Raw genomic sequence first — 25361 nt, 5'->3', positions numbered from 1 at the left:
TATCTTTATCAAAATAACAAAATTTTAAAGAAGGCGGACCTGGACAAGTGGTTGAGTAATAGATAGCATCACTTTGATGATGGGTCTGGTGGGTCTATTTTGTTTGCCAAAACTAGTCTAATTAACGTTAATACCTCAATTTTTTTAAAAAGAAAATCTAATACTAAAGCTATAGTGAGGAACAAATCTCCCAATGTGTCCAAAACAGGCTTCTCTATATATGTCAAGTGGCATGTGTACTATTTTGAGCAAAGAAGAGATCTGACAGAAATTTTGACTATTTCCTAGGTAAAAAATATAAAATACTAAGCAGAATTAGAGTGTTAACTAAAAATAATTATTTATTATAAACTATATGGCAGGGAAAAATCAAATTACAGAGTATCCAATCTTCATGACAAGAATCACTTCATTTTTACATGGGATCCTTCCTATCTACTGAAAAGTCAAGACCTCTGACCCATCATTTTTTTGGGGGGGGCCACACCTGTTTGATGCTCAGGGGTTACTCCTGGCTATGCGCTCAGAAATCGCTCCTGGCTTGGGGGGACCATATGGGATGCCGGGGGATCAAACCACGGTCAGTCCTATGCTAGCGCTTGCAAGGCAGACACCTTACCACTAGCGCCACCTCTCCGGCCCCAAGACCTCTGACCCATCTTAGCTCAAAATATTTATCCCTATTTTGTTTAATGAAAATTCGGATCCTAATTCATGCTAATTTCCAATAGATATGCATTAAACATTTTCTCCTACTAAGCAGTCTGCTTTATTTATCTGTTTGTTTGTTTGTTTGTTTATTTTTGGTTTTTGGTTTTTTTGGTCACACCCGCAGCGCTCAGGGGTTACTACTCTTGGATCTACACTCAGAAATTGTTCCTGGCAGGTTCGGGGGACCATATGAGATGCCAGGATTCGAACCACCGTCCTTCAGCATGCAAGGCAAACGCCCAACCTTTATGCTAGCTCTCCGGCCCTAAGCAGTCTGCTTTTAACTTTATTCTATTTATTTATTTTTGGGGGGTTTTGAGCCACGCCCAGTGATGCTCAGGGGTTATTCCTGGTTATGCACTCAGAAATTGCTCCTGGCTTAGGGGTCCATATGGGATGATGAGGGGTTCAACTGTGGTAAGTCCTACATTAGTGTGTGCAAGGCAAATGCCCTATTGCTTGTGCCACCACTCTGGCCCTGCTTTTAATTTTATTATCTGATCAGTCTGAGATAAAAACTGAGGGGCAGAGAAAATTTTTCCTATTTCCTAACAATGAAAATAAACATTCAATATCACCCAACCACTAAACTCCTATGTCTCCTAATTTTGTCATTCTGCCAGATGTGACAGTTAACTAATATACTCTCCATAAAGATGCATTATAGTATTATTGATTGACCTGGCCTCAATAGTTGAAAGGTTTAATTAAACTATCATTTTTTATACTCAGTAATTGCTATTTTGTTCCTTCACAGGAAGTGTGAGGATTAATTTTTATTTGACTGCTAACATTTATAAAACCCATAATCTCCCCAGAGAAGTAAAGAATATTTTTTTAATGATTAGTTGGTGTGTTAAGCTCTGCCTAATACCCCAAATCAAATCAGTCCCTGAAATTTCACCAAATTAGCCCCTCATAACGAGTTTCATTTTACTTGGCAAGTGTGTATTAATTATTCCATTCCCAAACACCATTCTAGAGACCAGGCACAAAAGAGTGAAAAAACCCAATTATTGTCTTGCTACTTACAAAATTATCTAAGGGTAAAAAAAAAAAACTGAACAAATATAAAAGGAATTAAGACATGAGTAATGATAGACAATAAGTACAATGATAGATAATGATAGGTACAATGATGAATTATTTCAGCGAAAGAGAAAAGTACGGAAGGTAGGGTGTTTTTTGTTTTTTTTTTGTTTTGTTTTATTTTGTTTTTGTATGTGGTAGACTCAGCTTTTATTCCCCAGCATCCTCTATGGTTCCATGAGTATCACTAGGAGTGATGCCCTGGGTGCAGATCCAGAGCCAGGAGTAAGTGCTAAGCACAGTGAGGTGTGACCCAAAACCCAGAAATAATGGGAAATAAGTAAGGAAAGAATGAAGTAAGAAAGAAAATAAAAAAGGAAGGAAAGAATAAAGGAAAGAAAAAAAGGAAGGAAGGAGGAAAGGAAAGAAAGCAGGAAGACTGAAAGGAAGGAAGGAGGGAGAGAAAGAAGGAAGAAAGATGGGAAAGAAGGAGGGAAGGAAGAAAGAAAAAAGAAAAACAGAACAATAAAGTAAGTAGTGGTTGGCCTGATAAAGAGGTCAAAGAAACATAGACTAGCAGATAAAATCATATTGAGATATTTTATATAAAAAGAATTCATTGTCTGTTGAAATAATTATTCCAAACTTACTTATTTTCTTCTAATGGCCCTTCACCTCAGTTTTATCTATTTTAGATTGCAGAACACCTAAGGTTCTAATTAATAAAACATAAAAAAAAGATAAAAGATTGATTATTATTCAGTTGGTATAAGTAAAATCTTTCTTTTCTTTTGGGGATATATTCTCTAATGCTCAGGGACTACTTCCAGATTGGTCTCAGAATCACTCTAAGCAGTGCTTTGCTCTGGGGACCATACATTGGCAGTGATCAATTCCTAACCTCCTGCATCCGAAACATTTGCTCAGACAATTCAACTCTCTCAAGCCCTAAACACTGTTTTCAAAATATGTTTGAGCAATATAAAGTGTAGTATTTCTATGCAATAAAATTGTAAAAATGAAAGTATATTGCAAGATCACCATAGGGAAGATAACTATACAAAAGTTAAATATTACTATACAGTAGCAATATTTGATAAGAAATGGTTTTATTTTGGTGGAGACGAACTGGATTTATATTGGTGATGGATGTGGTGTTGGAATATTATGTACATGAAACTTTAACCAAAATTACAAGGAAAAAAATAAAGCTTTCTTTTTGTTGTTTTTTGGGGCCACACCTGCTTGCTCAGAGTTTACTCCTGGCTATGCACTCAAGAATTACTCCTGGTGGTAGACGGCGGTTCATTTAGAATTTAGGAAATTTAATCTTCGTTAGCTACGTGCAAGGGAAGCACCTAGTCACTGTATTATCTCTCCAGCCCCAAGAAATAAAAAAAGAAAGAGTTTCTAAAAGGTACTATTTTAAATGACAAAACAAACAAGGGGCCTATCAATATATCTAATAAAAGGTATAAAAGACCCTCATATAGAAATAGAAACTGTGAATGAAAGCCTTAAACAGAAATATATAGTATGACAAATATTCATATCATACACTTTTCTAAATTAGATACAAATACGAACAAATTTCAGGTAAAAAGCTTACTTTTAAATTAGATTCTCTTTTTTTAAATTTAACTATTTTTTAAGAGACGGAGTGAAGATCAAGGGTTATGCTACACCCCAGCTGGATGCTCAAGAGACCATGCACTGCTGGGATCTCATACCCAGGCTTCCTTCATGCAAAACATATAGTTAGCCTTTTGAGTTATTTCTTCAGTCCCTCTCCTTTTGCTTCAATGTGGATGGAACAAGGGATCATTCTAAGTGAAATGAGTCAGAAAAAGAGAATGAGAATAATTTTACTTAGGTATATATAAAGAACAGAGCAAGGGAATAGATGATGTCTATTAAAAGCAGACTTTCAAGACAGAATAGAGAAAACCAAGTCATGAGGGTAGGCAGTAAAAGTCTAATAGACTGGGGTGAAGGGACATTGGCTCTTTGGTGATTACCCTTAAAATTTTTTGCTTGTTTGTTTGGAGGAAAAGAAAACAATAGGGAAAATTACTGAAAAAGGGTTGGAGAGATAGTGCATGGGGTTGAGAACTTGCCTTCCAAAGGCTAACTGGAGTTCAATCCCGGGAACCCTATATATGGTCTCCAGAGCATCATCAGAAGTGATCCCTAAGCAAAGAGCCAGGAGTAACCACTGACCACTTTCATATGTGGCTCCTAAACAGAAAAATTACTAAATTTCACTTTCACAATAAAAAAATATGTGGACTGAAGTAAATAGTACAGGGTTAAGACATTTGACTTGCCTATAGTTGATCCATATTTGATCCTTATCATCACTTATAGTCCCCTTAGTGCTGCCTGGAGTAATCTCTAAGTACAGAACCCTGAGTACTACCAGGTGTGCTCCATACTATTAAAAAAGAAAATAAATAAATGTGAATGACCAATACATATATTAACCTTTGCAACTAAAGAAATACAAATTATATACAGTTCTACACCTATGTATAGTTTAGAAATTGTAAAAGCATTAATAAGAATTTGGTACAAATCTCCAAGCCAGGAGCGATTTCTGAGCGCAGAGCTAGGAGTAACCCCTGAGCATCACAGGATGTGGCCCAAAAACCAAAAAAAAAAAATTTTTTTTGTACAAATCTAGTAGATGTGTTAATTTGTATAGTACGTAACTATAGAAAATAACTTTCTGGGCCCAGAGAGATAGCACAGAGGTGTTTGCCTTGCAAGCAGCCGATCCAGGACCAAAGGTGGTTGGTTCGAATCCCGGTGTCCCATATGGTCCCCAGTGCCTGCCAGGAGCTATTTCTGAGCAGACAGCCAGGAGTAACCCCTGAGCACCGCCAGGTGTGACCCAAAAACCAAAAACCAAAAAAAAAAAAAAAAAAAAAAGAAGAAAGAAAATAACTTTCTATTGTTATAAAAAAAACCATATCAAAAATATAAATTGATAGTAATTGATAATATAGTCTCTACTATAATTTGAGAACAAATGCAAGTATATGTCTAATTGCTGTCAGCCTACAGTGGCTCAGTTTATATCAAAAGATAGGTAGTCAATATTCCAGGACTCATTCTCAAGCCATTCATGTTCTATAATAAGCAGCTTCCTCCTTTTACTTATGTAAAGATTTCGTGCTGCCAGTCGATTTTGCAAATTGGAATCTGTTCTATTCCATTAGCTTCTACTTTTGGTTTTACAGATAGCGCATATTCTCTCATGACCAGAGGTCTGTTCCTTTGAGAGATTTAAGATATCTCAAATCACTTTAGTTTTTTGCATCTTCGAGAGTCACTATGATTGAGGCCACAAAACCTGTGCTACATTTTTACTGATTTGAGAAACAAAAATGGTACTATATCTTGTAGCCTTGGAGAGACTCTAACTGCAATCAAACTGTGAGAGAACCCCCTTATCACAAAAGTAGCTAAAGATTAGAAAGCTCTGACATAGATATTTGATTGTAGAGAGGACTTTGTGGATTCTCCTTATGAGCATAGATAAATGTTTTCTGAGTTTTTGTTTTGGGGGCGCACAGGAAAGTGCTCAGGGTTTGTTACTGGCTCGCTCTCAGGGATCACTCTTGCCAGTTTGGGGGATTATATGAGTGCTTGAGATTGAACCCAGGTCAGCTATATGCAAGATATATACTCTATACTACACTATCTCTGTGGCCCAGAGCTTTACTAAATGAAATGATACATCACTTGTTAGAACTAAGAAAGGATTAACAACCCATGGTGTCTTTGAATGCCCAAAGTAGAAAACAACTATGCTGTTCTCATAAGGGCCTTTATTCAAGGAAATAAACTAACCAAGTTACATGAGAAAATTTGGACAACTGAAAGAAACAAGTAACTTTAAAATATCAAAGATACTTAAGAATGTCTAATTTTCTTTTTCTATTTCAAGAGTGTCAATGCACCTCTGCAGGTAGTGAAAAGGATGTGAATGGAGTAAAAATATCACATTGCACCCTCATATTTAAAATGTGAACATGGATATATTGCATCACATCACTACATAACATTCTTTCCTGAACTGTAAATTGGATTTGATCTTCTATGGATTACTTCTGTCATTACTTGCAGATCTTTTCAGACTCTTCTCTTTATAGGTTTGACTCTCTATTTTAAATATATGAGGCCAGCTCTTCTCATTCACTGTAACATTTAGGGGTAATCTGAGTGTTTGATGATAGGTAATTTTTCTGAGAATATGGACAAAGATGTAATGCTCAGAATTAGGCAATGGTCTCTTAGCTACAGATTATAATTAATAAATGCCAGAATTCATTTAATACAAACAACTGAAGAAAGTTCTAAAGAAAATGTGCTAAGTAGTGTGAATAATATACCCTGTGTAATAGGGAACATTTAAGAATTAGAAAATACAAAAGAGAGAATGTTATTCTTGAATACTGTTTTCATGAGTGATTCTTAAAATTTCAAAATGAGAGATAGTACAGCTGTTAAGATGCTTGTTTTATACGTGGTCAATCTGAGTTTCACCTCTAGCTTCCTGTATGGTCCTCAAGCCTGCCAGGAGTAATTCCTGAGTGCAGAGTCAGGAGGAAAGTTCTGAGCATTGCAAGGTGTGGCACCAAAAGAAACAAATTTGTCAAGGTGACTACAATGTGCAATAAAGAACTGCTTCTGGAAATGTGCACGAAGATTCCCAAACAATGGCATTGGCACTTTCGCCCGAGTTATATACTCTGCCCCCATCATAAATAAAATAAGGCACAATGTTTCCAAGAACCCCCCCAAGATGAATAAATGCCAAACTCACATTGGTGACATACTCGATATCCTTCCAGAGGACGCATTCCCGAGGAAAATCAGCCAAATCTAAGAAGTGATCCACCACCACTTGGCCGATTAAGTCATGTCGAGAAAACCTATCGAAGTCATATACAGAGAAGTGAAGCTTCCGTGCTTCAAGGTCATTGTAAGGAACTGGAAACAAAAACACTTCATCAAACACAGGGTTCAGGGTCTTTCTGTGAACTTTAGTTTGGTGCTTTGTTTTCCTATCAGGAAGTAAATAGATCTTGACGTAAGGATCTGAAGTTCCAGAAAAGTCCTTGGCTGGTAAATTGACAGCTTTGTGAATCTTCACTATGAGCTGCTCTAAGTCACAGTCATATTTTAAAATGAAGTTCAGTTTCCCACAAGCTTTGCTGTTACTCCTTCTCCCATCATCATTATCCAATGACCTCTGCTTATATAATTCAGGTTTAATTCGCCCAATTCCAGTCAACTGCTCCTGTTTTTGAAGCTGCTGGATATTAAAGTCAGGGTTTGACAAGTTGAGTTGTCTTCGGATTGAATTATGCCTTCAGTGAAGAACAAGAGAGAACATAGTTATAACCTCATTAGCTATGGGTCTTTCAGAAACTTGTGCCTGGGGTGTAGGTAGAATTTTAGGTTCTATTAAGAGCTTAGATCATTGGGATTTTTTTTCCCTTTTGGCTTAAATTCAAAATGCTCATCAATCTAAGCTGCTCTCCAAAGCTCGAAGCTCAAAAATGAGGTTTGTTATCAGAAAATGAATTTACTAGCATGTAGCCTTGGAGTTTTAAAGGTTTAAAGTATTTTACTAATACACTACTTTTAAAAAAGGGTCATTCAACTAGAGGAAAATAAATATCTGTATAAACTTATTTAAAAAATTATTCATATATATTGCTCTGAAATTTAAATATCTATGTGCTAGTTTAAGATGTACTATCTTAAGAATTTTTCTTTAAACTAGATAGAATTTCTTGTCACCCAATTATAGCTTTATAAAAATACCCAGGTTACCCTTGACATGATCATGGAAATGAAAAATACAAACTGGGACAATAAAGAAACCAATGGGGAGGGATTAAGAAGAGACAAATGGAAGGTAATAAAGGTAGAGGTAGGTATCAGGGGCTTTGAACATATTGTTGGTGTAGAGGTGAGGTATAAATAGAGATATGTCCATATGTAGTTTACATATAGGCATACATATATAAACTACAAAGCCAAATACACTGCAAGCACAATATTCAATCTATAACAACTAAACTTAAATATGTGCCTGTCCACTGAGTATGAATTTCATTCATGGAACCTTCTACTAGATTGAGATTTTTTTTTCACTCCTATCCTGGGATTTTATACTTTTGTAATAATGAAATAGTATTTCACTTATATCAAATGTCATACTTCTTATAAGATGTTTTTTAAACATCCATAGAAATTTTTATTGAAATCTTTTACTTATTAATGTAGGCCATTAATCAGTATCTGTGATATATTATTTATTAACATAAAGTCATCATTCCTTTTCTTAGTATAAAACACTTTCATACTACAATAGGCCTATTCAGATTTCCCCCTGAAATTTTTCTTACCTATTTTTGCTCTTACTAAAATTTACATTTGTGGGATTTATATATTCATAAAAATCTTAAGATTCACAGGGTTATTTATTTATAATATAAATTTTAACTTATGTATCTATAAAATATTTAGTTTTTGAAAAAAACATGCTAGCATTGAAAACTTTGTGTGTCTAGTTTAGTTCAATTCACCTATGTGAACTACACAATAGAAAAAATAAAATAAAAGTGAAAGAAATATATCCCAAGGGGCCCGAGTGATAGCACAGTGGGTAGGGCATTTGCTTGCTTTGCAAACAGTCAGGAGTAATCCCTGAGCACCATAAAGTGTGGCCCCTAAATAAAAACACAAAAGAACAAAAACAACAAGGGGACCTGAGTGATACTACAGAGGCTAGGGCATTTGCCTTGCATGTGGCTGAACCAGGTTCAATCCCTTGCATCCCAGATGCCCCCCAAGCCTGTCAAAAGGAGTGATTTCTCAGTGAAGAGCCAGAAGTAAACCTTGAGGACCATAGGGGTGTGGCCCCAAAACAAAAGATTGAACAACAACAACAACACAAAAGTGGACCCAGTGATAGCATAGAGGGGAGGGCATTTGCCTTGCATGTGGTCAACCCAGGTTCCATACCAGGTATCCCATATGGTCCCCCTAGCCTGTCAGGAGTAATTTTTGAACACAGAGTCAGTAGTAACTCATGAGTGCCATGACCAGTTATGACCTAGAAAGCAAAACAAAACAAAATGGAATTTTGGAGGCTGTAGAGATAGTACAGCAGGTTGGTAGCTTGCCTTGCAGATAGCTGACCCAGGACCAGTACCCTTATGGCCTTCCAAACCTCCCAACCCAGGAGTGGTCCCTATCCACAGAGCCAAGAGTAATACCTGAGCATCTCTAGATCTGGCTCCAAAACTATAAGAAATTTTTAAAAAACACCATTAAATTATATTGGAATAATAATGAATGCATCTTATACACTTGGATTCAGAAGAAATGAGATCTTGTCTTAGAATATCAATCCAAGTATCTCCATAAAGCTATGCCCAGTTTATTCTTCCACCCTCCAGTAATGTGGTTAGGAAGAATAAAGATGTTGGACTTATTTTTCTTTGATTTCATATCTAAGAAGATGTACATGTAACAGAACATTGTTGGGGTTTCTCTAATACTATTATTTTCCTTGCTATCCTATTACTCAAAAGACAAATTAATGTATTTCAAATTTAACCTTACATGAAGGGCTTAGTCCTTCAGGCAAGGATGAAAACGAAGTGTTGGTGTGATGACCCTAAAGTCCAAATAAAAAAACTTCAAGGTAAGTTTTATGCATAATCTTCTCACCAACCTCTGTAGGAAGAGGTGGCAGTGGCCTAGCAGCATTGGGGCAGAAGTTTTTTAGGGTAGATGTTCCAGCAAACATGTACCCACTGGGTCTGAAGTAGGCATTACTCAAAATTAGGAAGAAGCTGATTCAGGATCTAAGTCAGACCCTTTTTTAAAATCTAGTCTAGAGAATAACATCAATAGCAAAGGAACTGGAGTCCCAGAGTTAGTATCAGCCTCTTATGGTCTCTGCTGTTCTCTGTCAGTTCTTCCTGCCTAGATATCCTAATAGAACGAGATTAAAGCTCTATTCTAGGACTAAAAAGGTTCAGCATCTAGAAAAAGATATTGGAATGACCTGACTGTACTAGCACAAAGATCTAGTTTTAGCATTATAAGAGCACCCCTCCCAACTCTCTCACTACAACAGACAAATAAGAAAATATAGGATAAAAAGACATTCAGGTTAAAGATTTCTTTGTAATAAATTAAAATTTTATGACAACAGATGCCACATGTTTTACACATTCAGGAATATGTATGTGTGTGTACACACACACACACACATATATATTCCTGTCTGTTTGAGGTGGACTGTATTGGCTGTGACAGATTCAAGTGACAATTCTGGATTTGTTCTCTCATACCACATGGTGATTAGTAATTAGGATGTTTTAGGATGAGGAGGAATGTTCAGCATAACAACATATTTGACAGTATGTGTAATTTCAACATGTCTTCCATGTTCATTTTATAGTTATATTTTTATATCACAAAGCAGTCCTAAGAAAGATAAGGAAGATAAACTCAAATATGTAACCTGCCTCTTCAACTGTTTACTAATCCTACAGGTAGAGTCCAGCTGTTTCCTTTTACCTCTCGTCGGAAAAGGTTATTTTAATTAAAGTTGTTGAGAGATTGCAAAAAATACAGCATAGTCATTGTGAACACAGAACTAAAAATAAAACAAAAGAAAAAATTCTTAAAACAAAGTAACGGGCCAGAGCAATAGTACAGCAGGTAGGGCACTTGCTTTGCACATGGTCAATCTGGGTTCTATTCTCTATTGTGCCCCAAAACTACCTAGAGTGATTCCTGAGCATAAAGACATGAGTAATCACTGAGCATGTCTGGGTGTGACCCCAAAGTAATGAACAAACAAACAAAACACCACAAATCTATATATAATGACTACTTCTCTCCGTAAGATCCCAAACAAAATTCAAAGAGAATTTTCAGAACAATTTGTCACCCAAACCAACAAGGATGAAGAGTAGATTCTGTGAGTAAATTCCCTGAGTTGCAAATTACCCTTTTCCAGTTATCTTTAACTTCATATATATTAGAGTTTATTACAGAAATAAAGCCCTTCCTCCTATCAGTAATCATCTACATATAGAAGAGAAGCACAGTCATAGAAATGTCACTTGTCAACTTGCCAAAGCAACATACATATTCTATACATACTTTCTAACAAGAAATTTAATGATTTAATGAAGTAATTTAATGATTTAATGAAGTAATAAGCATCTTTTTTTTTTTTTTTTGGTTTTTGGGCCACACCCGGTAACGCTCAGGGGTTACTCCTGGCTATGCGCTCAGAAGTCGCTCCTGGCTTGGGGGACCATATGGGACGCCGGGGGATCGAACCGCGGTCTGTCCAAGGCTAGCGCAGGCAAGGCAGGCACCTTACCTCTTGCGCCACCACCCGGCCCCTGCATCTTTTTTTTTTATTAACTACTAAAGCAATGTAATTTACATAGTTGAATTACAGAATACCGATTCTACCTAATCAGTTCCAGGGTCTTCCAAACTTTAAGCAAAGTTTCTGCCCCATAACATTACCTAAAAAAGCCACTATCTCCCCTGAATCTTAAGAGGAGAGTATTGCGATTCATCAAAGTTAAATGTGTAAAGCAAAAGATCAGGCTAAAAGGCACAAAGATACAGGAGCAGATTCAAGCAATAAAACTAGTTACCAAGCCTGAAGCTTTTTTGACCTGAGACTGAGTTGCATCAGGCTTTGGTCAATGGAGGTGATGTAAGGTACCGTATTTGCCAGCAAATAAGACGACTGGTCGTATAAGGCGACCCCCTAATTTTACAGTTAAAACATAGGTTTAGGCCTATATTGCTGTATAAGACAGAACGTTCCTGTGCTGCAACTGTATGTACCACAGTAAGCCAATCACAACAAGCAAAGGTTCAAAGGGTATACTGTAATAGACTTCCTCTCTGACTCTGGCCCATTTGAGCAGGCTTTTGACAGTGTACAGAACATTGTGTAATTTGCATGCATCAAAAGCCTGTTTGGATTGGCCGAGTTAGAGAGGCGGTCTGAGCAGCCTGGCAGTGATTGGTGCAGGATCGAGTTGGAAAATTTGTTTCGTGGCAATATCCAGATGATTTTCGTTTAGCAGCATATCGAGACATTTTTCGGGATATACTCGGTGTATAAGACGACTCCCGATTTTGGTTGACTTTATTTCGTTTCAAAAGTCGTCTTATACGCCGGCAAATACGGTACACACTAAGACAGGACCTGTTTGCAGGTAGGGTAGGAGGCCTCCCCTACCAAGTTAGTTATACAGATTGGAAACCTCGGTATTGTCTTTAAATATTTTATCTTTTATTACTACAAGTTCATGTACACATAAACTTACTGTAAAGTAGTAGCACAATTCTCAGATCTCTTTTTATTTATGTTGCTTTCATACTCAATTCATGTCCTTAAAATATTGTTCCCCTTTATATTCAATCTTTACTGCAGCCAACTAATACCATACTAATCTTTAAAGAAAAAATATAATTTGTACTATTGTATCTTTTCCCAAATAGACTATAGATGGCTGGGGGCAGGAATTATCTTTCTTCTTACTCTATTATCATCACACATAAGAAATATCTAATATATAGGCAGAAAGTAAACATAAGAATCTTATGAACTATTTCCTATAATTAAATCCCAGGAGAGTAAATACACATTTATATTCTACTTTCAGGGTCTTATGAATATTAAGAGAGGTTTAAACAACATTTTTCAAGTTAACAGTTTTATTAAACTAGAAGAAAATAACTCAGAATACAATTGACCCTTGAATAATACAGATATGAACAGTGTATGCCCATTGTTTATGAATTTTCTTGTCAATAAAATAAACTTGCATCAACCAAAATGATATAGAACTGTACATGTATTTTCTCTTCCATATGATTTTCTTGTTAATTTACTTGGGCAAAGCATAGCTAGCAGTCACGAGACATTCCTGGCTCTATGCTCAAGGATAATTCCTGATAGGGACTGGGAAATAAACCTGGTTTAGCTGCATGCAAAACAAGCACCCTACTTGCTTTACTATTGTTCCAACTCCTATTAGTTTTTTTTAATAAGCACACCTCATCTTGGCAACACTAACTGAAGCTGGACTGAGCAAGGGGGTACTTTGAGATGCCAGAATTAAACTCAAAACCTCAAATATGCAAAACTTACATTATTCCTTGTTGAGCAATCTTCTGCGCCTTCATATGATTTTTCTTGACATTGTTTCCTCTAGCTTATAGTATAATATAATGTAAATATGTTGATTGTGTAATAATTCCAGTCAAAAGCATGGTCTTTGTACTTAAGTTTATACATTTTAATTGTTTTTAATAGTACGTTTATATATAGATTTATTGGCTAAGATCTGCATTTTTCAGGGATCAACTATCATTCAAGTATTGTAATGTTTTACATATTTACTTTCAACATACAAAATATATCTTAATAGAATTGTGCTACTTCCTGGAGCTGTGATTGATAATGAGGCCCACATTTCAAGTATGATAATTCTTGTCTTTTATTTAAATTCCCTCCACATATTTCTGTAACTCTATGGATTGTTTGTGTAGGAAATAAGGTCCAAAGTCTGAATGTAAAGCCCTTAATAAATATGAAATCTGGGACATATGGCCTCCTGCTAGTCTCTTAACCATTAGAGACCTCACTGAGTTTATGTCTTTGTCCTTTTCCATTCTTGCCAGTAGAACATGAGAAAAGTGGCCTGCCACAGTCAAATGTGTTTCTGTCAGTCATTCATAGGGAAAGTAAGTGAGGGCTGTACTATGAATAGATATTTAGAAAGAACAAACTGAACATGGTCTTTGAGTTCAAAGAGTTCCTCATTTATAGATGGATATAGGCAATAACCAATGAAATAATACTTTACTTAGAAACAAAATTCAATCCTGTAAAAAAGTGAAGCAGGAAAATATTTTAGAGAACTGAAAATGGGGATGGAATTGAGGGAAGAAAATGTGAATTGGGTAGGATGAGCTTTCAGAGGAGGTGGTATTTTAACTGGCATGTTACTGCTATAAAGGAACTATATGTGACAAAAGAAAGGAGAAGGAACTATGTATGGTGAAGAAAAGGGGAAAGCATTTTAGGTTGGGAGAACAGGCTTCCAGTAGGAAAGTGATTGGTATACTGAAGGAATGAAGAGACAGGTAAGTATATCTTGTGTGTGTGAGTTTTTTCGACTAAGTCTACGTTAATAGTAGTCTTAGTGTTGTGGCCACCTTTAAGTAAGTTGATAAAGTTCAAAGCTGAGAGAAGTAGAGTGACAGTAACAAACAGGACTTGACAGAACTGAGAAGGAACTACAGTGTGTGCTAACTGATATTTTTTTTATAAATCAATGTATAATATAGTAAATATAAAAAGACTCTGAAAAATAGCATTGCTTTTATGACTTAGAACATGAAATGGATTCGATGTTTTTTCCCAAGTTTTGTTTTATTTGGTAAATTTAGGAATTTTTATATACTAGGGGTAGAGAACATAAAATGTTCTGGTATTAAATAATTTTGGAGAACAAAAAATTCACATTATGAGGTAGGCATACTATTTTCATGAGAGAAACCTAGGTTCATGCACCAGTACCATATGGTTCCCCCAAGCACTGCCTAAACTAACTCCTGACAAAAGAGCCAGAAGAAACCACTGAGAACCATGGGGTATAGCCCCTAAATCAAAATCCTAGAAATTCCCAGGATATTTAGTTATTAAACAAAAAGGATTAATTCCAACTGAAAATAATTAACAGGAATTGTGTAAGTTTCTTGTGTAAGCTATCTACAAAGTACTCATGTGCTTGATCTTGTAAGAACAACATAAGGTCATGTGGCCAAATACAGTCTTTGAAGAAGAAAAACTCATTTTAGGACATTCCAAAAGAAAATGACAGGACTCACATATCTGAGCTAAAGAAGTTAGGGAAGAGTTCAGTATAAATGCTATGGCAGAAATTATGCTAATGGCAGCAATGATGAGGATACCTTTTAAGATTCTAAGACTCTAAGTAATCTAATTGTCAAATGTTCTCTGGATTTAAAGGTGTTCTGAAGACTTTAAATAAGTGATGATATAGAAGGGACTCAGTCAGAAAGAGATAGTGAGAAATCAAGGAACTGAAATAAGGGGGGGGGGTGTAAAGAATAATGAGATAAACAGACTGTTCACGGCCATTTTTGCAAAGAGTACCTCCTTCCTCTTCAAATAGGGCATCAAAAAGATATTTTAAAAAGAAAGTTAAAAATGCTTTGAGACAGAGACCAGAGAGATAGCACAGCAGTAAGGCATTTGCCTTGCATGCAGAAGGATGGTGGTCCAAATCCCAGCATCCCATATGGTGCCCTGTGCCTGCCAGGAGCAATTTCTGAGCATAGAGCCAGGAGTAATTCCTGAGCGCTGCTGGGTGTGACCCAAAAACAAACAAAAAAAATGCTTTGAGACATAAAACAATTTTCTTGTATTTTTTCCATTTTGTCAGTATGAAGTGTGTGTGAAACATAACCAAAATCCCTAAAGTATTAGACTATATATCTATCTAATTATGGATATCATTAGTCAAAGATATGTATCTCTAGACATAACTCATAAAACTAGGTCAGCAGTAATTTAGATAAGGATATTTTAAATGGATAATGATACAAATTATTGTTATTAGGCCAAATGCAGCTGGAAAGAATTTAGCTTTTTATGGTAGCTCAAATATTACTAAACATGATTTTAGCCATCAGAAAAGAAAATTTAATTGTATGACTTCAAAACTAAAATAAATCTTACTGAAAATTAATTTTGCAGAAGTAATTTCTTGACTCTTCTATTTTTCTTTTCTTGTCTTTTCTTTCTACTCAACCTCCACAAATAAGCGGTGGGACTATCAGTTTTCTAAATAAAATTTATCATTATAAACTATCTTTGAAGATCATAGTTCCCCATCTTCCTCTTTCCTGTAAATCTCTCTTTTTATATGTAAAAGCACACCTGAATTACTCAACCTTTCTCCTCCTGGTATTGAGAATTGGTTTTAATAAAGAAGGAGAACTTCTGGCTTTTTGGCTCAGGCAGAGATCCCACAAGGGAAAAGCCACAAGAAGTCATTGACTCCATTACTCTCTCCTTTCTGGCTTGGCTTATTATTTCTTTACCACTACCCTGTTTTTCAGACCCATACACCTAGGGCTTAGAAACACAGCATGTGGGGTGATCTCACAATTCGTGGATTTTTGTTTTACATAGCAATATGATTGTTATTAACTCATTAGAATTTTGTCATAGTCCTCAGATCATTGTTGAATGAAAACACAGAGCATCATTCTGTATTGAAGGAAATACAGGAAAATTAATACATAGAGTAAAACTGTATAGAAGATGATTTTGACAGGAGAGTCTATCTGAAAGGATATAGTTACTGAACTAGTAGAAGGATTTTATGAAAAGACTGTATCATGGCACAAATTCCTTGACTACAACAAACAGAACTCTAGTCATATTTAAATCTTCAATTGAGAAAAAAATTCTAGTGATAAAATATGAGGATTTTTTTCTAAACCAAAGAGCAAACAACCACTGGTGTCCTCACAGAAATATTTCAGGTTTGGTTCATTGTTTCAGAATTGAAAATGATTTAAATCCTATTAAAATAGGTTTCTGAAAAAATTAAATTATATACTGTCATATTCTATCCCACTTAATGTGAATTAGCAGAGCTTCTAGGATAAACTTGATTAACATAAAAGAGAGCAAAATCTTATTTCAGTTTCTAGAGAACAAGTAAAAAGATTAAAAAAAATACCCTCAGACTCTGCTCATACTTTTCCAGTAACAGCACATCTATTTCCTTTGGCTATCACTCAAGAAAATATTTTCATTTTTAAAAAGCTATTTCTTGAGTCTCTTTTCCTGAAATCTTTTGCTGAAATTGTTTTTTTCTCTCCCAATTTCCAGTGATTCAGAATTGGCTGTTTAACCTGAAAGCCACCCTTATGTAACAGCTGAATCTGGAGAGAGCCCTTCTCAGGAATAATGATAGTGATAGTAGCAACACGAAAAGCAAAATGGTAGCTTCATTTTGGAGTCCTTTCTAGGTGCAGACCTGTGTAAAAATACAGGACACATATTTTTTCCTGATCATTCATTCCTAAAATCACTTTCACATGGGTGCCATCAGTATTCGTCTCTTAGAGAACAGGAAAAGAAAAAATGTAGAGGGTAATTCATGAATTCAATGTAACATATATAGAGCCAATTCATCTGATCAGAGTCTTGCTTCTTATCAATCCTCTGATATTGGTTGAACCAGGGTTCAAATCCTGATCTAGGTATATATCAATATATAGCTTTGCTACTTACTCTCACTGATTTATGTTTCTTTTTTATTTGTTTGGTTTTTTTTTTTTGTTTGTTTGTTTTTGTGGTCACACCTGGCAGTGCTCAGGGGTTACTCTTGGCTCTAGACTCATAAAACACTCCTGGCAGTCTCAGGGGACCATATGGGATGCCGGGATTCAAACCAACGTCCTTCTGCATGCAAGAAAATGCCTTACCTCCATGCTATCTCTCTGCCTCCCTGATTTACATTTTTTATGTGAAGTGCAAAAACAGTAACTAAGATAATCTTATATGAAGTTGTAAGCTATTATAAACATTACATATAAAGTTATGAGAAAGAATTATAAATTCTAAAGAATTATAATAATGGCTTATTTTCATGGAACAAGCACAGACTAGGTAGAGCTCAGAACCTACTTGGAGTAAAAAGCAGTGGTTTTCCCCATAGTCATGTCTCAAATATGGAACAGTCATCTGAACATTTATAGGTTCTTGGTTAATCAATACCATTGGTGCCAAGAGAGGAGGAAGTGGTGGTTCATGCTTGTATTCAAAAAGTAAGATGGAATTACTGACCTAGATGATGAGGTTGGCTCTGTAACTTGGCGCTGTACACGGATGCCATGGGCACAATTCTCCTGGCGCCCAGCATGAGTTGAGAGGGGAATGTCAGGGGAGGTATGACTGATCTTCATGGAAGAGTCAGGGCAGGGGGTGGGAGGGTCTAGGAAGCCCTCACTGTTTTCCTGCTCATTGGTTTCTGTGTCCGTGTAGTTAAGAGGTTCCTGATTGTTGTCTTTGCTACCAGAAAACAGGCCATGTTCTCGCCATGGAACCCAGCAGAGTTTCCAAGAGACGAAGAGAGACACACCAAAGAGGGCGAGGCCACAGGCAGTAACCACAAGGGTCAACAGGCTCACTGAGATATCTGCAAAGAAGCAAAGATAAAAGGTCAGTGTGTGGATCCTCCCATACACACATTGCACATAATTTGGGCAATGATCTTCCTATCCCTAATTACCTCAGGAACCCAATGCAAAAGGCCAGGCTGGAGACCCAGTTTTAAGCCAGGGACAGTGAAGATTCAGTCACAAGCTCAGAGAAGACAACATGCAGACCTTGTTCAGACACAACAAACAGCAGCTACATCACTATATCAAGAGATGAAGACTAATAATCCTGGCAGACCCACAAGCTAAAGAGAGTTTTACATGGCAAAGCAAATCAATGCTGTTTAATGAGAATTTTGGTCAAAAATGTATGTATAATGAAAAATGTCATCTCAGAGCTCTGTTATATAATCTGGGAGTTGTTAACAACTTTTTTAAACAAGAGCAACTAGGTTTAAACAAAATTTAAATCTATGGTGATGTTAGCTTTCAAGTGTCTAATAAAAAAATGAAGTGCAAGTTCTCTGTAAACTATTGAAGCCTTAATAATACCTCTCAATCACCAGAGGCCAAGGACCCAAGATTGATGGTAAGGATTTGAGTTTCCCAAAAGAATGTATGATTTATATTGAAGATAAAGATGACTCATTTATGGAGAATAGTGGCACCAACAAGCCAGAGTGAGGGACTATAACTGAAGTTGACTAGGAAAGTACCACTCACTTTGGAGTTATCCCACCCAGAGAACCAGGTATTTAGACTAATAAATTGATTTCAGTCACTGGCTGGAGTGCAGTATTCAAGGAGAAATTTCTATTTGTAGGAAAGTAATCCTTTAAAGAAATACCAGGCCTGACCTTTACAGGACAGCAAACTTGCACTCCAGAAGTCATGTTAAGCAAAAAAAAACATCATGTTATAACTTAAGCCCAGAGGAAAGATGCTTTCCAGTGTCCCTAACTTGAAGAACAAATCCCAGTGCTCCCCCAGTAACTACTACTCCTAGGGAGCCTGGAAGGCTGGATCATTCCGTACTTTCCTAACTTCAAAAAATATACTACCTGCCCACTTTGTGATTTATCTCCCTCAGGAGCGAGGAATCTCCCTAAGTTTTTCCTTTACTGCACATTTGTAATTGCTTCAGCCTAAGTTTCTTACATTCATTATGTGTCTATGTTAAGCTTTGGGATAATAGAAAACATGGCAGACACATTCATACCTTTAAAGCCTCCTATGCAAGTGAAGAATAAAAGTAGGAATTATTCAATCACCACAGATGAAATGTCTACTGCATGCCAATAATCCATGAGATGAGATCATTGTATTTATTTTGAGACATGCAAATCACCCCCTTCTAAAAATTGCTTACCTATTGAACCAAGCTGATCACTTGCCACCCACATACTTTCAACATGACTCTTGGAGGTACTTAATCATTCTTATAAAATGACAAACGGTTTCCCTAAAACATTGCTCTTGACAGAAAGAATGTCACCTTCCAGGACTAATGATGGATATAATGTGTCTCCTATAAAATTCTCAATGGATGGGGGCTAGAGAGATAGCATGGAGATAGGGTGTTTGCCTTGTATGCTGAAGGACAGTGGTTCAAATCCCAGCATCCCATATGGTCCCCCAAGTCTGCCAGGAGCGATTTCTGAGTGTAGAGTCAGGAGTAACCCCTGAGCGCTGCTGGGTGTGACCCAAAAACTAAAACTAAAAATTTTCAATGGATTTGCCTTTGTGGTAAAACATCATATCTATGTTTAAAAACAATAGAATCCCAAATTCAACATGGTTAACTGAGCTCAAATCTTTAACACTGTTCTTTCTTCAAATCTCACTGAAAGGGAATAAGCATACAATATAACCAATGATGGGCAATTTTTTTTCCTATTGGTAAATCAGTAACTTTGAGGATTTGTGAATTTTTTAGGGGAGATGCCAGCCAATGCCAGTATACCTAACAAAGGTAAATAGCTTTATTGAAGAAAATACCATATGTATATAAACAGAGCAGGGATGGCAGATAAGTAGAGTAAGTTCAAACAGAGTATCAGACATTTAAAAAAAAAATCACAGGACCCAACATGACACAGGAAAGAGTGCATGACTATTTGATACAAGCTCCAGTTCATTCTGATAATCCATACAGTAGGGATGAAATGTGTTGGTGTAAAACTTGTATGAGAGTTGGTGGTACTGGAGGCACTGGAAAAGAAACCCATTTTACCAGGTTACCAATGCAAACATCAACTCTAGCCACTCCGATATAATTTAAAAAAAAAAAAAAAAAAAAGCTCCACACACTAGTGAAACTCATTCAGACATTGAATAAATAAAATAGAGGCAAAATAGTCACTTAAAATAGTCACTTAAATGCCAGAAACTACTTTAGTACTATACTGACATAAATACTATGAGGAGATGAGCAACAAAGGTTAAAGTAGTGGTACACTGGAGGGAAGGCTGTGGAGTTTTAGGAATGTGATACTATAATTTTTTATTTACCATTTACTACTTTTCACCAAATATTCACTTCTCTCCAGAATGCCACCTCAAAGGGAGGGCCACATACACCATCTCTGACGCTAACTTGGTCAGAAAATGTTTTTAGCTTTTTTATTTTATTTAGCTCTATTTATTTTTGATAAGAGTGCCATACGTTGCTTGGGAAATAGAACTCAGGTATGAAAGGTATGTGTTCCACCTCTTTGTGTTTTCTCCTTGTACCTAATTAATGATATATGAGTAGAAATGACCTATGCTGCTGCAGGACAGAGGACTTCTGGTATTTTACTCTGCATGACAAGATAAGTTCTTAAATAAGGGATGATCTTCCAGCTTGTAATGGGGAGGTTTGTTGCGTAGTCCTAATAACCAGAATAAAGAGAAAATTTAAACTTGACCATCAAGGTAAGGTGAACTCACACAAATGATCTAAGACACTTGACCAAAATCCAAGTATTTCATATTTTAAGTCATTAACTTTAAAAAATTTTTTTTGGATTTTGAGCCACACCCAGTGATGCTCAGGGGTTACTCCTGGCTCTGCTCTCAGGAATTGCTCCTGACATGCTCAAGGGATCATTTGGGACGCCAGGTATTGAACCCGGGTCCATCCAGGGTTGGCAGCATGCAAGGCAAACACCCTACTGCTGTGCTATCACTCTAGCCCCAGTCATTAACTTTTTAAAGGTATTTGTTTCCATGGTTAAAAAGTTATTTGATCTATGTATCATTATAATTTAGTGTCCAAAACTAGGACACTTTTAAAAGATAAGGGTGATATAACCAAAAGTATTAGATTAAAGATTTTAGCATAGTCCAGTTTAAACCAAGACATACACTGATCATGGATATTGTAAATGTATCCAAGTTCTGAAATCAATTTTTTGTGATAATATGGCCTCTCAGGGTTTATTTGGCAAAAACACTTCCAAAATAATTCATTTTTTGATTCATTTTTGAATCATGGAATCATTTTAGTAAAAACAGATCAAAGTGCTTTTCTAGAAATGATGCTTATACTTCTCTCTCTCTCTCTCTCTCTCTCTCTCTCTCTCTCTCTCTCTCTCTCTCTCTCTCTTTTTAGAACAAAGTGCATAAAAAATCCTGTGGAGTGAAGCTGGATTGAAAGCACAGCAAGTGGGCCCGGAGAGATAGCACAGCGGTGTTTGCCTTGCAAGCAGCCGATCCAGGACCAGGACCAAAGGTGGTTGGTTCGAATCCCAGTGTCCCATATGGTCCCCCGTGCCTACCAGGACCTATTTCTGAGCAGACAGCCAGGAGTCACCCCTGAGCACCACCGGGTGTGACCCAAAAACCAAAAAAAAAAAAAAAAAAAAAAGAAAGCACAGCAAGTAGGGCATCTGCCTTGCACATGGCCAGCCTGGGTTTGATCCCTGGCATCCCATAAGATGCCCTGAGACCACCAGGAGTAAATTCTGAGTGCAGAGCCAGGAGTAACCACTGAGCACTGCTAGGTGTGGCCAAAACAAACAAACAAACAAACAACAACAAACCTGGTAGAGTAACTAAGGTATGTAATATGACCATTCCAAGCATGTGGCCTCAGAAAAAGGTAAGGAAGAATTTAAGACTACACTTAGAATAATAAAATTATTTCAAAATGTATTTCTTGTTAAGTGATAAGTACCTGGCCATTTGTTTCATAATCAATCTGTAAACTACATGTACTCACGATATAAATTATTTGGCATTTATGGTATATTTCAGAGTTAAAACTGAAAAAACTAGTAACACCCTAAACTAGTGCTTCTAAAACTAGAGATAGTTTTTTAAGAAAGAAGAAAGAATGATTGATCCTTCTGTACAAAAGATAAGAGAGATAAGATGATGGTGATTCAGGGATGAAAGGGGACAAATGACAGTTCTGATTCAGATGTCTGCAGTGTCACTAGTTGGGGATAACTGTGCATAACATTTTACCACACACTACTGTGGAGTGCATCCTTCCATGGAAGATATGGAGCAGTAAACTCTCCAATCAGACCTGACCTAACAACCCTCTGCTATTAGGATTTATACATTAAGACATGCTGCACTATAGGGTATTCTTAACACCCAATACAAAATATATAACATGACAATAACAGACCCAGAATACATTCTTGTTGGGCTTATTCCTGGGAAATTCTGCAAGCTAAAGACTTGTTTCTTCTCCAACAAATAAAAACTTGAGCACCCAACACAGTGCATGTGATGGAGGAGCAGTAGTTGACCTTGTTAAAACTATAAAAGGGGAAGAAGTTCATAAACTGACAACAAGTTCTGGGACAAATGAGCTAAACCATAGCTGAGAAGAGGATAATTAAGTTGAATCATCACAATAAATGACCCTTGACATAAAACAAATTAATATAAGGGGTAAATCAACTCACACACTCAAGATTTTCCAGATAGTGGCCAAGAGTAAGAAGGATAGCTATAACTAGTTGTCAAGTAAGACACCATAGATCACACTTGTTCTAAAGAAATGAAGTTGTAGCCCAGCAATTCCAGAGCCAGCTACATTAGTACAAGAGGAAAGGAAAGAAATTTTGAATAATCAGTGACTCAGAAAACACACCTTTCGTGTATCCTTTCCTCCATAAACCCTAATAAAATGTTCTAAATAAACAAAATTTCACATCAAAATCCAGAACTTCTGAAGGGAAAGACATGCACATAAAATTTATCATTATATACCAATAACACATGAATTAATAGAAGCAAACAGTAAAAGTATATTAATCTAAATAATTTCTGAGTTATTAAGTTATGAAGTTTAAATTAATATTTTTAATTGTGATAAAGCATGTTGTTTTGTAGCTCAAGCAACTGTTATTCTTGACAATATGAGGCAGAAAATAATACAAAAAGCCAGAATGTATATACAGAATAATGTATAAATATGCTCAATACTGGAGGATGAAAGGGGAGAAAAAGCACAGAGGAATGAAAATTCCATACAAACTTAAGATCTAATGATTTCAATAATATATAGAAGAGGAGGACATTGTTTAATTTTTTGGGGAGGGTTATGTTTTGAGTTGCATCCAGAGGTGCTCAGGACATGCTTCTGTTTTTTCATTCAGGGATTATTCCTAGTAGTGCTAGGGGACCAGATGGGGTTCCCAAGATTAAACCCAGATTGGCTGATTACAATTTTTCTATCACAATGCAAATTAAAGGAAGTCTAGACAAATACATTCACCATATATGCATTCAGCCAGTTCTATTCTTGAAAGAGATGTAAACCAAGCCATGAAAAACTGTGTAACACCAGACATGTAGTTTCAAATGGCAATCTCGGGAAGTGAAAGCAGGCCAAATTTCTGGCTTAATGAAACCACACCAGATGCACCCACCACCTACAATTGCTGCTTTGCCAATGACCCAGCTTTACCACTTAACCACTTAAGACTGCAGAGATGTCAAACTAAGCAAGATTCCAGGTATGCCAGTATTTGGACCAATATCACTAGGTCATTTTTGAAGTGAGTGTGAGTCCTCCCCAACCCCCTCCCCTCCATCTTCTCATACTTCTAGAAGCCCTGGCAGCCAAACCACACTCCACAGACAACATAATATCAGCCAAACAGCATGGAATTCCTGGACAGCATTGCCACACAACTACTCCAATTTTTTTTCAATACTGTCATTCCAGTAGGAGTTCATCCACTAGATGTATCCTCAGATTTTCCTGGTCGGGAAAACTGAAATAACCCCCACGGGGTTCCTCAAAAGGCCTGCTGTGGACGCCTGCTGTGGTTGAGGAATTTCCAAAGAGATGCTTGGCATTACATTTTCGGTCATTAATTTGGCTATCTCTCCTTTGTAAAATCTCAGGCAAAATTGTGGCCTCTATCAAATAATTTGGCTCAGAAATCCCAGAACCAAAGAGAGAACCCCCTTTTCTGGATAATATTTAGAACCTATAAGTTAAGACTATGTTTTTTTCTCTTTTTTCAAATATGTCCTTGTAGTTGCAGTTTCTGGTAATCAAAGGTGAAGCCAGAAAGCAGACCCTGGGCTATTGACTTTCCTTAGTAAAAGGGAACCACACCTAAACACATTTTAGGGTATTTGGCACCTTCCTTTACTTGACCTGAAACAATAGTGCACAGCCCAGTGAAGATCAAGTTCCTAGATATTTCCTAATTCCTCCTAATCCTAATTTTGCATTTGAAGTAAGCTTGCTAAGAGTTGCCTTGAGTTGTAACCATCTTCTTTGTAATTTAGAATTTTTACAGTCACACCCATAGCTTAAGTATTGTTACTGTTGTACTTTGCTTTCTGATTATAATTATTCTTCTCTACACCTATGGCTAGTTTTACCCCTATAAATCTCCCTGCTCAAAAATTAAACTTGTTGCACTCCTGCCAGAAGATGTGTTGACCCTACATACTTTGTGTGTGGTCATTTTTTCAATATTTTTCTGTACGCCGGTCTGGGCAACCCACTCTCCCTGAAGTGGATTCACTAAAATCCCACTGGTCCTGCAAGACAGAAGCCGCTTGCAGCAGCAATTTCTGAGCTTATAGCCAGGAGTAACCCCTGGGCGTCACCGGGTGTGGCTCAAAACCAAAAAATATATATGCATTAAAAGAGAAATAATTGGATTAGAAATGCAATGTTAAAGATTAGCATAAATTACCTTAATATAATTTTTATATTGTGACTATGTAGAATATATACAACTTTAAAATAATATGATGGATGGAGTTTGCTTCAAATTATGTGTTACGTAACATTTATTGTGGACTAACAGTTACAGAAACTAATCAATTATTACATGTACTTGACAATTTAATAATAAAAACAAAATACG

General features: G+C 36.6%; 1 protein-coding gene across 1 annotated transcript in view; it reads right to left on the bottom strand.

Moving 5' to 3' along the window:
- The window catches only part of SYT9 (synaptotagmin 9), a 238614-nt gene that overhangs the window by 150899 nt on the left and 62354 nt on the right, over nt 1–25361 (bottom strand). The window contains exons 2-3 of the mRNA XM_049780289.1: nt 17711–18062; nt 6572–7118 (exon numbers count right to left, since the gene is read on the bottom strand). Of these exons, the coding sequence (XP_049636246.1) occupies nt 6572–7118; nt 17711–18062 (899 nt within the window). The remainder of the gene's footprint in view (nt 1–6571; nt 7119–17710; nt 18063–25361) is intronic.

This window comes from Suncus etruscus, chromosome 9 (assembly GCF_024139225.1).
Source record: "Suncus etruscus isolate mSunEtr1 chromosome 9, mSunEtr1.pri.cur, whole genome shotgun sequence".
In the NCBI taxonomy this organism is placed as follows: domain Eukaryota; kingdom Metazoa; phylum Chordata; class Mammalia; order Eulipotyphla; family Soricidae; genus Suncus; species Suncus etruscus.
Note: the sequence above shows the minus strand (reverse complement) of the source record. Positions and strands in the feature narration are given on the sequence as shown.